The sequence below is a fragment of the Nematolebias whitei genome, chromosome 4 (genome assembly GCF_014905685.2).
Source record: "Nematolebias whitei isolate Nwh7 chromosome 4, NemWhi1, whole genome shotgun sequence".
NCBI classification, from domain to species: domain Eukaryota; kingdom Metazoa; phylum Chordata; class Actinopteri; order Cyprinodontiformes; family Rivulidae; genus Nematolebias; species Nematolebias whitei.
Window position 1 is genome coordinate 12,413,664 of NC_056501.1, and position 12,298 is coordinate 12,425,961.

Here is a 12,298-nt window from a genome sequence, read left to right on the forward strand (position 1 = left end):
TGTGACCTTCTCAGTGGCCTGAATGTGTGTTGGCATGGCATGACTGATGCAGATTATCATAGCTGGAGAAAGCCAATTACTCCAGTCATCACTGCTCCCTCAGGGTTTCTCTTGGTGGAATGAAATGCATTACAAAATTCTCTGTGCAACCTTCTGACAGTGTTTTGTATTTCAGTGCTGATCCCCTCAGTTTGAGCGTTAATAGCGCAGTCAATGGGACCCACCCAAGCTTCATAGCCCTCTACGGCTCCAATGAGCTTCTGCTCTACAAAGCAGGGAGGTCATGCCTTTTGGAGAAGTGGATGAATTACAGTCTCCTCTGTTTGTCTTTCTTTATTCAAGACAAAGCCTTTTTTTTATTTTGGTGCCTGCTTAAAGCTCATCTCATTCAGTGTCCTTGAACAACTACTGAATGAATAAGTTGGGTTTCGTAGTTGAGGTGTAAAAACCCCTGCTGTAATATTTCGTGAAACAGAACGAACAGAAGCTAATTGGAAATTTGTTCTGCTTGGTGTTGCATCCAAAACAGATTTGCTACAAGACTGGAAGAGCTGAGATCACAGAGCACAACGCTGCATCTGTAGGATGTACAAAGACTACAGATCAAGTCGAGTCACAGGTGAGAGGCCTTTACTGCCACTGTATAATTTATTGGTTAGTCTTCTTACTCTGTTGGATTCCAGAGTTCCTGTAAATAATGCTGAAGATAACAAAGATAACTTACAGTCCAGATTTTTCTTTTAAACACAAAAAAGATTGGGATTTTACAAAAAGTGTTTTTTTTTTTCATTATGGATGTTTTTTGTATTTCATCCACCCAGAAACATTTCACGCATTCATACATTTGAGAATTAAAACTTTCCTAGAATTTGCTTTTTATTTTCACGTTTATATTTTTAAGCCTATCTGCTGCATTCCTTATATTACTATTAAAACTCCAAAGTATTTATCGTATATAACCTTTGTTTTTTGGTCTAACATAAATAATGTCATATTTACAGTGAAACACAGGCACAAGACTGTTGTGATTCATTTTCTTTGTGAACCTCATGTGTTCACAAACCTCCACACATGTGCAGAAATGAACTTGAGAGTCAGAACACAACATATTGCATACTGTATATGGAAAATTGCATACTGGTATTTGTTAATAATTTACTACAGATGTTGCAATTTCAGCTACAGTAAAAAGTAATGCAGTTCAAAGAAACATCTTCAGTGTACATCAAAGAATATTTCACTTGGTAAATTATAACTTACTTTGCAATGATATAAAAGTAAAACTGAAATTTTACTTTAGCAAAGTGGCCATTACATTATTTACAGACACCAACTTGCTCCAGAATTTGGAAACTTTTTTTTTTTTAAAACAAGGTATTTTTATTTATTTTTTTCTTCACACAAACACAACAAAGAAAATAACAGAATAAAATCCCCTCCCGCCCCTCTCCACTCACACCAGATCAGTCATACATACACAACTAGCCTAGCAGGCGTTGACACAAAAGGCTACCAGGTGTCCCAGAATTTTTTTTTACCGAACCTTTCAGGGTATATCAAGTTTTTTTCAGATTACTATGCTACACCACTTCTCGTATCCAGTGTACATATGCTGGGGGTTGTGGGTCCTTCCATCTGCACAAAAAAAGGCTTCTGGCCAGAAGAGAGCCAAAAGCAATCACATCCTTCTCATACTTGCTGAGGGACGTATCCACAGGGACCACCCCGAACAGTGAGATGAATGGTGATGGATGCACAGTTTTCCCACACATGCCAGAGAAGGTGTCAAAAATAGATTTCCAAAAGGTCTGCAGTTTGTGACAGGCCCAGAATGTATGCAAGAACGTAGCTGGAGTTTGTTTACAATGATTACATGTGGGGTCCAGGTCGGCTTTGATCTTGGACAACTTGTCTTTGGACCAGTGCAGCCGGTGCACCACCTTGAACTGGATTACTGGTACAGCATGTCTCAGACAGATTGAGGATAAATACATGTTTTGAGTGATCTTTTGACAGATTGAGTCTGATATGGATTTCTCCAAGTCTGTTTCCCATTTCAGTTTAAGATGGTCCAAACTGGTCTCGTGGTATGAACTGAGCCGAATTTGGAACCTTTAACTTGTTTTCATCATCGTTTCAAAATTAAGGATCACAGTGAATTTATTGCTGGGATTAAACTGGTAGCTGGAAATAGTGAAGAAAAAAAATTGGGCTCTGTACTTGTTCAGCATTGCTATACTCATACGGGGAACGAGCACTACTTTGCACGGCCTCACCAATCTTGTTGCTTGTTAGGATATCTCCATATAGGCCTCCTAATGTCTTCTTTTCTGCCATTCCACATAACTAGAAAGAGTGCTCAACACATGAAAAGACAGTGATGACATTCATTTAACAGATAATTAGCTTTTACATAACCATGGTATTCATTATGTATTACATGAGGCGTGATATTACTATGTTTCACTAACTATCTGTGATCCCTTTCTTTAAACAATGGGATCCTGCAGTACTTTGTGTGAAAGTAGAAACTGAAGCGAGTAAGAAACTGACAGATTACTTAAGAGAAAAGAAGGAGAGGAGGAATGAAAAGCTCCTTTTTTTTCTGGGCTTTGGCCAATGAGCGTGTCCTTCCCCATTACTCTTACATGGTGCAATATGCAGGTCAGTCAGGCGATAATGAATGCTCTGCCTGATACTTGGACTTCCTTTTTCCCTCCAGCATGTCTTGGTTATTTTCTCTTTTAGTTTGCCCCTACATTAGATTAGTATACTTCCATTGGTTCAGTTCTTTGTCAATGTCTGCATTTGTTACTAACAAATGGAAATAGTTTATATGTGAAACTGAAAGTTTAGTTTTCCCCACCAAACAAATAAAGAATACTGATTTTAACTTAAGTCATCTCCCCTTTAAAGATGATTTTGCTACATTTAAAAGTAAAAAAAACAATGAAAGACATTTTGGTTTAAATGTTTTACTTTAGTGTCAAAGATGCACACATAAATAGATAAAATAGTATTTATTTAATCCAGAAATATCTGCAGTACATCCAGATGTTGGGCAGTAACTGTCGGATACTGCATTCAAGAATTTTTTTGTAAATATTTATTTACTGTAATAATAAAGTATGAAATGTACATATTATTACTTTTTTGGGGGGAAATTATACATAAAAACAATATATAAGATGTCAACAAAATCTTAATGTATCAAATATTTCTGAGGTGATCAATAGTTTCTGTTCATCCCAATGTTATTTTCTTGTTTTGCTTTTAATTCTCTTTAGAAGTGTAACAATTGGATGTTCAGTAATAATAAAAATGTTACTTGGGAACTGTTTAGAAGTTATTTGTATGTATACTGTGGTGAATATTTGTTTCCTTAGGGGATGAAGTTAGTGACAACTCACAAATTTAAGACAACAAACAACAAAAACCCAGCTTTTAACAAGGTATGTTATAGTTTTGACCATATTTTTGGACTATAAGGCACACTTAAAAATCCTTTAAATTTCTCCAAAATTGACAGTGAGCCTTATAATCAGGTACGCCTTTTGTATTAATTGTGGTTGTGCTTACTGACCTCAGACCGATTTTATGTGGATATTGTGAATGAGTTGAATAAAATTTGACTTATCTTTGTTTTGTTTCGCTTAATGCGCCTCATAATCCGGTGCGCCTTATGTATGAAAACAGACCTGTTCATTAATAGTGCGCCTTATAATCCGTTGGCCTTAAAGTCCAAAAAATACGGTATACAAAGTGCAGCGTCTTTACGGTGAAGATGCTTTAAAGGTTAAAATAAAAATGCATATCTTCACTGCTGGTAGCATCAGTAATTATTGAATAACTGATGAAATTTCATCACAGCTAGATTATTCTTTTGTTGTGCAAGGATGTGAAGAGTTCAACTCCTAAATAAAATATATTTAAAGAGTATTTAATGGAGAAAGTCAATTAGATTTGCACAGTTATAAGGTTTAATTTGTGACTGTGGAAGACTTCACCACTTAAACATCAACAATTGATCTGTTTTAGAAAACAGTCAAATGGTCCACAGTGACAGTTGTTGGTTACTTTTTTTTTACCTTGAATTTACAGCCACGTTTCGTTTATCGTATTCAAAAGTAAAAATGTTGCTTCCTGACCAAAACAAAAAGATGGTCTTTTTTTTACACTTGCAGCCAGACTTCATTACTCTCTGGATTTTCAAAAACATGACATATTTACTTCAGTGTCTTGTTTTCAGACGAACTGATATTAACATCAATTTAATAAAGTTTTCCAAGTTTTCTATCATTTTTTTCTTAAGGTTCTTAAGTTTAGTACGTTTTTGAGAGTCAGAGGCTTAATTAAAAATCCCTTTTGTGTAAAATACTAATGCTAAATATCACAACAAGCTACCTGCACAACATCGCAGATGAAAATTTCGAATCATTATAGAGTCCAGTTGCTCCTATAAGCTGATTAGCTCTTTATCGGTGGTCTTACAAGCTTTGGATGCAGAGTGTTGAAGTTGTTGAACAAACAAACCCAATATGAAACAACCTGTTCTTGGGGCTATTTTGGTGGCCATATATGAGTGGTGTTCAAGTTGAGTGGTTCTCTGGCTGTGACTGATCGAAGAGCAGCAAGCATTGCTAACAACATTTCAGCAGCACAAAGGGGTTAACGGTTGTTTTGCACTCTGTGTGAGACCCATTTCCATCAATATTCATGCTGGGGGGAAATTCTCTGGAGAAAGTCCTGGCCTCCTTTTGGATTTAGTCTGATCTGTTTTCCAGGACAGCTTCTTTTGTCACCAAGGCGCCTGCTGTAGTTCCCTCCTCTCATATGATCAAGGAAACCACAACAAATGGTGTTCTTCAACTCAGAACATGTTGTTTCCAGTTACTTCTTATGATGTCTTGTTACTCCTCCACAACTCATTACTATTATTCAAGCAGGGATATGTAAAGCTTGTGTAATGAGGCGAGACTGAAGCTGGGGAGTCACCTCAACCTTTCCTGCCCAGATGATCACCTGCTAACCATCAGCCATTCTGCATAGATGTGAAACGAGAAGAAAGACAGTGAAAAGGTAAAACAAAATTAGAAGAAATGAGGAAGATAAAGGTCAAAGTTAACCCTGCGAACCCCAGAGAGACAGAGACCTCTCCTCTTAACTTCAACAGTCATACAGAGCACTCAAATATTTGTCACTTGGCACGATTGTCGATGCAACCCCCACATTAAAAACGTTACTGGAACCGCCTTCTTCCACCTGCGTAATACCACTAAAATTAGAAACATCATATCTAAAAATAATGCAGAAAAACTGGTTCATGCATTTGTCACGTCTAGACTGGACTATCGCAATGGTTTGTTATTTTGGTGTCCAAAAACTTCTTTAAAAAGTCTTCAGTTGATCCAAAATGCTGCTGCCAGAGTCTTAACTGGAGTTAGTGGGAGAGATCATATTTCTCCAGTTTTAGCTTCTCTCCACTGGCTCCCTGTCAAATCCAGAATTGAATTCAAAATCTTATTTCTAACCTACAAAGCCCTCAACAACCTAGTTCCATCTTATATTTGAGATCTTATTGTTCCATATTTTCCTAGCAGAGCACTTTGCTCTCAGACTGCAGGCTTACTTGCGGTTTCTAGAGTTTCCAAAAGCAGAATGGGAGAAAGATCTTTCAGTTATCAGGCTCCTCTCTTGTGGAACCAATTTCCAGTTTCTGACCATGAGGCTGACACATTGTCCAGTTTTGAGACTGGACTCAAGACATTCCTTTTTGATAAATCCTATAGTTAGGGTTGGCTTGTTATGCTGCTATAGGCTTAGACTACTGGAGGACAAACTAACCTCATTTCTTAAAATGAATTGTTACAATTGAATACATTTCATTTGATACTATTTCTATCTTAACGTGATTCTCGACCTGCCATTGTGTATCTGTTCCTCTCAAACCCAGCTGGTTGAAGCAGGTTGTCCTGAGCCTGGTTCTGCTAAAGGTTTCTTCGTCATGAGGGAGTTTTTCCTTTCTACTGTCGCCTTCATGCTTGCTCAAGATGAGAGTCCTGTGATGGTTATAGACTTAAAGCAGTCTGCTCCTCAGATCAATAGCGTTCTTTACTTACATTTTATGTATATGTATGTTTCTGTACAGTGTCCTGAGATGAGTTCAGTTGTGACTTGGTGCTATAAAAATAAAATAATCTGAATTGAATTGATTTGAACTTGTGCCTGAGCTACAATCTCACCTTTCATTGATCTCTAAGCAGAACTACAACACAGAATACACCTCTTTTTTTTATGTTTTAGCTTTCTAAGCAGAGCCTTTTTAAATCCTCTGAAAGTTGCGTGTGACACCTACTGCAACTGAACCTTGTTGTTTGACAGGGAAAAAAAAGTTTATAGATTGGTGCTTTCTTAACAAGGGAGAACATTACCGTGGGATTTGGCAAGAAACTCAGTAAAGACAGACAAACAAAGTCAGCATCTCATGGGAGAAATGAGATGTTTAGTGAAGAGGAAAATATTGAATAAGAGGATCGCTAGCTAAGACAAGAAACGGGCTATGCCTCCCAAAGCTCTTGTTTAAGTTTTACTGTTGTTTTCATTGATGGTACACAGCTTACATTTAGCAAGCAGTAATTAAATTTGAAATATTGATTATATATGATTTCCTTGTTAACTAAACTGATATATTCAGCAGGAGATTTAGTCTAACGGGAACGCCCCTTATTTTATAAATCTGTTTCTGTTTTATTCCATTAAGCCGACATGTGGAGGACGATTGGACTTATAAAACTCTCTCGCGTAACAAATTCCAAGCCCGGCATTTTATTTGACTAAAGAAAACTCATCATCAAACACACTCGTTCTCATACAAAACCATAAAAGCAAACCAAGGAGGCTTTCATCTGCTGAGGCACAGACTCAAATTAGTGTTTGATTTGAATGTTTTGCTGCTCTAAGCTGACCACGGATATAACATCATTGTTTAAAAGAAGAAAAAAAAAAAATCAAGACATCAGACAAAAATCATTCCGTATGGACGCCAAAATTGAAGGAGAGCATGCACTGGCTGTTACTCATTACGAATGGCTGACAGAGGTAATTGAATTTTGCATGGAAAACATTCACTTTATTTATGAAAACCCTTTTCTGGTAAAAAAAAAAAAAAAAAAAAAAAAGGAACAGAACAGCAAAAAGCAAATGAGTTGGTTGCTTTGCATTTGTTTGTGTCAGAAACGCAAATTTTCAAGTAGTTTTTTGTTGATGGTTTTCGCTAATGCCCATCTCTATAATATGTTCTGACTTTCTGTATGCATGATCTGTATGTTGTTGTTTTTTACTGACCTACTTTAGCATGCAAAACAGGGAATTTAACCGTCCCAATATTTTTCAAAGCCTGGGCTTGGGATCAAATGTTCGAGGAACACAGGTGTACACATTATTGTGTGAAGTCTATGAGGTCTTTCCAAATATCCAGATTGTAACATCCTGTGAAATACCCATTACACTGTCAGGTTACCTGCCTTCAAATACTCAAGTTCTCCCTTGATTAGTGTACAAAAAAATGTCTATCTAGTTTTATTCTGAAGTGTAGGATTTGTATAAATGTTGCCAAGAACTCAGATAACACGCTTGTGTGCAAAAACGAACAAAGTCGGAGGAGAAGATGCTGCCTGCATTTCAGATTCTTGGTAAATTGCTCCAGCAAGAAAAAGCTGTCAGGCTGCAGGATATTTTATTGTGCCATTTTTCATATTTGAGCTAAATCTTTGGCAGCGTCATTGCATGTATATCCTAATCATTCTTCGGCAGAGGCTAAATGTAAACATGCATTTTTCATTTGCACGAAATAATGATGTACTGTATATTGATATCACGCCGCTGCTTGCTGAAGAAGAAGCATCCTTTCTTTAAACCGGCCTCTTGTTTAAAGAAGCACAGAGAATATTTGCTGTTGTTAGATTAAAGATGGTGTACTATAATCCTATTATTTGACTTGGACCTTGCTTCTATTGCAGAGTTATTGACACTTCACAGAGGCCTGGAAATTGAGAGCAAATTTGAGTTTTGGAAAAAAGGGGAATGACATTTTCCTTTAGTAAATGTTTTTATTTAACCTTAAAATGATTTTCTGCGAAGTGTTGAAAAATAGGTTCTAGTGGGAAAAAGAAGTAAACTGTTTGATGCTGGAGTTGTTACTATCCAAAGCTCACAGAAACGCTATGTAAACTCTGTTTTAGCTTGTGTACAGTATTTTTATTTTCATTCAATCTTTATACAGGTTAGGCTCATTGAGCCCCAGGGACTCATTTACAAGAGAGACCTGTTTTTAACAAAGAGCGATGACAACAGTAGACAATCACAAGATGAAAGCATATACATTAAGAAGTATAATTGAAATGTATAAAACTAAAAACAGGAACGTCTGCATTGGTTTTTGCCAGGAACTCAGCAGATGTTTGAAGCCACTAGGGGTCAAAGTTGAGAGCTTCAGATCTTTTTGCAAGATATTCCAGGAAACAGGAGCGGAGTAGAAGGGCCTTTTGCCTAGTTCAGTCCTCACTGAGGGAACACTGCAGGTAATAATGTCCTGAGAGTGCACGCTGTAGCTGCACTCACGCAGTGACATGTAGGAGGAGATGTATGAAGGCAGCAGACCAAGAAGTGATTTAAAGATGAAAATGTAACAGTGAGAGAGTCTGCGTGAAGTTAATTATGATCAGTTAACCAGTGAATACAGGGTGCAGTGATGGGTACGGTAGTTACAGCTAGTTATGAATCTTAGCGCACCGTGATAGACAGTGTCCAACATCTGCAGGGTTCTTGTAGAGGCGTTCATGTAAATAATGTCACCATAGTCATGCATGTTTTTGCCTATGTACACATTTGAATACAGACTTTGCCATTTAAAGAAAAAATAAAAAAATCTTTTCTGCCATGACTTGTTCTTTTAGATTTTTGTTAAAAAGTTAAGTGTGGTCCTCTGGACATTAAAAAAAAAAAAAAAAAACACAAAAAAAACAATTGCCAATTATTTTTGTTTAAATTATTGTACTTTCACTCACAGCCTTGGACATGTTCAAAGTACGTGTGGAAGATGACTCACAACTACCTGCACACCAAAATTAGTTTAATATCTGTAAAACTGACTGAGGGGAGTGTAACACCTTTTTACATCCGGTGTAAAAATAACTGCCAAGTCTTCGTGCGACTTAAGCCATACTCCCACGTACGTCCATTCACGCATACGTACGCGTGTACCGTACGCAGAGGGTTCAGACTTGATACTCAAGTGTACACTCTGAGCGGCTGCAGAGCAACTTCACAGACAAGGGGCGTTTATCTTCGGGACAAATTGCGGTCGTTGATTGGTCATTTGCTGACACGCCTACTGGATTGATCGACAGGTCGGGGAAAAAGAAAAACGAGCGCTGGCAGCCTCAGTCGCAGCGGTGTTCTGTGTTTATATGTTGTTAATAAAAATATCTAAAAAACAGGGAGTGCTGGCCCTGCAGCCCACACATCAGACCAGCCCACCAGGAAATCTCCAGACCCTCCCGCAGCCACGCTGGACCTGAGTTTAATTCGCTCGTGACAAATTCCTTCATTTCTCACCATTTCAGTCATGGCATCAATGGAGGAGGAAGAGATCACTGCCTCTTGGCAAAAAAAACAAAAGAAAAGGCCAGATCAGGGATGAAGAAGGGAAATTTAATACATTGGTGTCGCATACAAAACAGACCGTTGCCGGGCAGTTTATTGTGCGACATCGCGTCGTAAAAACTGAGCTTTGCACGGACATGTTCTGGGGGGTAGGTCGTACCTCCGCGTACGTATGTGCGTACTTCTGCATATGAACGTACGCGGGAGTATACTGGGGGCTTTCGCTGTGGCGACCCCTAACGCAGAGAGCAGCCGAAAGAAGAAGAAAAAAAATCTGTAAAACTGACTGAAGTAAAGCTATTTTTGTTTTGACTAAGTTTAATTATCTGTAGTGGCCATCTTGAATTGGGTTAACTCCAAATGTTAATGAGTTGTAGAGTTTCATCCCATGATTAATTTCTGCAAGTTTCACTTTATGCAGTTTCAAATTATGCCCTGTGTGTCACAGGGCTGAATACCCACACTGAAAGGACTGAATATGAACACCTCATGCACACAAGGGTCAAGTCAGTGTTTTTATTACAGTGAATAAATAACCAGGAACAAACGAGGTTAAATCATGTCATCTGGACCAGTTTCTTTGAGGGAGAAGTAACAGGAACCCTGGGGAGCAAGGAGAAGAGTCAGATCCAGTGTACTAAAGTAATGGGTTCCTCAGAATGTACTTGGTTGTTACTGGTAGAAGGATGGTAGATGGATTGGTTCCAATGATCCTGTACAACATGAGAAAGTCCAGTAAACTCAGAAGGGTGTGTGGTTGGAGGGTGAGGAGAACAGCTGAGGAGAGCATGGGGACGGTTCCAGAGAGAATCACAAAAGGCTAGAAGCACAAACCATTGGCAGAGTAACGCTCCAGCGTAGAAGGGAAGTCGTTAGATTCCTTTTATACGCCTGGAACCTCATCAGGGATGTTGCTTGCAGGTGTGTTTGTATGGGGCCATCTACTGACCTCAGGACAGATGTGGAACAGGAATTTTCCTAACAGACAGTGTTGATTTTAAAAGTTAATGCCAGTATTTTAAACAAAGGTGTTACGCACTAGTTAGTACCCAGCTACTGGTTGTAGCTGGGGTGACTCTCAGCCACAACTACACCAGATTCAAGCTCAATGTTTGTAAGACTGACTGTATTATAGCTATTTTTGTGTTGCCTAATGTTGATTATTTGCGGTGGCCCTCTTGAATTCGGTTGACCCCAAAAGGCAGTCAGTTGTAGTTGTTAATTTTGGTAACTGATTTCTTAAGCCCCCCACATACTCGGCCATACTTCATTCCATGGAGGTCCACGCGTACTCGAGGCGGACTCGGCGCGGACCTCCGCTGACCATGTCTGCGCAAAGATACATTTTTATGACTGCGTACGCGTACTCTGTGTCACACAATAAACTGCCCGGCGAGAAACGATGTTCACATGTATGCGACACCAACCGCTCTCAGATAACAGCTTTCAGAGAGCAAGACATTTGTGGGAAGAGCTAGCTCAGACCCTGGGTAAGGACGAGGCACTTTGAGCTAAATGGAAGTACCTCAGGGACAGATTTGTTAAGGCAAGAAAGATGAGAGGGAAAAGTGGGGATGGGGCAAAGAGAGATGTCCCACCTATTTTTTTCCTATGCCGTCTTGATTGGCTGGACACCTTTGTAAAATGCCGGAAGACAGAGACAATCTGTACGCTCGAGTATGAAGTCACAACCGTCTGCGGACATTACGCACGGAGTCCACGTTGCTCACAGAGTACACACAGTATGCCCGAGTATGTGGGGGCCTTTAGAGTTACGTTAAAATCTGTCCACCGGTTCATGAGATATATTGATAAACAGACACACAGATATATGCAGAAACAGATACAACTGCATCACTGAAGGCATCGGCGCGTGCTGCAGCTTTCCAAAGTAAAGACGACCTAACTGTATGCAGACTGAAACGTTAGATGAAGTTTGTAACCTTCCTTAAAGTTATTTTGTAAACGACTCACCTCCTCTGCAGTGTTTTAATGCAATAAGCTGGAAAAGTTGCCCTTCCATCTGCTCGTGTTGTTACACAGTCATTCACGTTTTCTCTTACAAATTTTCAAGAGGCTCAGTTAAGAATTACGCCCGTCTATTTGCAAACGTGGACAATTTTTTTTTTTTACCTCAGTTTCCACTTCAGTTGCTGCTCTCCTGTCACGTGCAGCATTTAACGACGTTTAACGTTTGAACGTCTGCAGACTGGAGGCAGCCGAGCCGCGTTGCACAACACTCAAGAAGAGTTTATTTAGTCGACTACATTCCTTCGACTGAAGGTATGCGAATATTAGACAAACTGTGTCCGAATCAACTTACAGAGAAAAGCAGACCATCGTAAGAAAATGTTAAGATTAACATTTGGTGGGCTCAGAAACTGTTACTTCATTTTAAATTCATTTTTCATTTACACGTTTTAAAAATCGCTAAACGTAAGTTACCTCAAATGAGCATAAAGCCTCAACAAACACTAATTATATTAAACCTGCTGTTAACACGAGATGTTTGATAAATTATTCTCCCTGAGCACAAGACATCAGCTTCTCTCCCAGTTCACGAGGTGAGGAATAAAAGGCTCATCTGACCGCTGCACTGATGCATTTGATAACATTCTCCTTGATATTTTGCATG

The 12,298-nt window shown here is 38.9% G+C and overlaps 1 protein-coding gene across 1 annotated transcript in view; it reads left to right on the forward strand.

The window, feature by feature from the left end:
• Nucleotides 1–564: 564 nt before the first annotated feature.
• The window catches only part of enox2 (ecto-NOX disulfide-thiol exchanger 2), a 171,200-nt gene continuing 159,466 nt past the window's right edge, over nt 565–12,298 (forward strand). Inside the window, exon 1 of the mRNA XM_037675199.1 lies at nt 565–619. Coding sequence (XP_037531127.1) covers nt 586–619 — 34 coding nt within the window. The 5' untranslated portion in view covers nt 565–585. The remainder of the gene's footprint in view (nt 620–12,298) is intronic.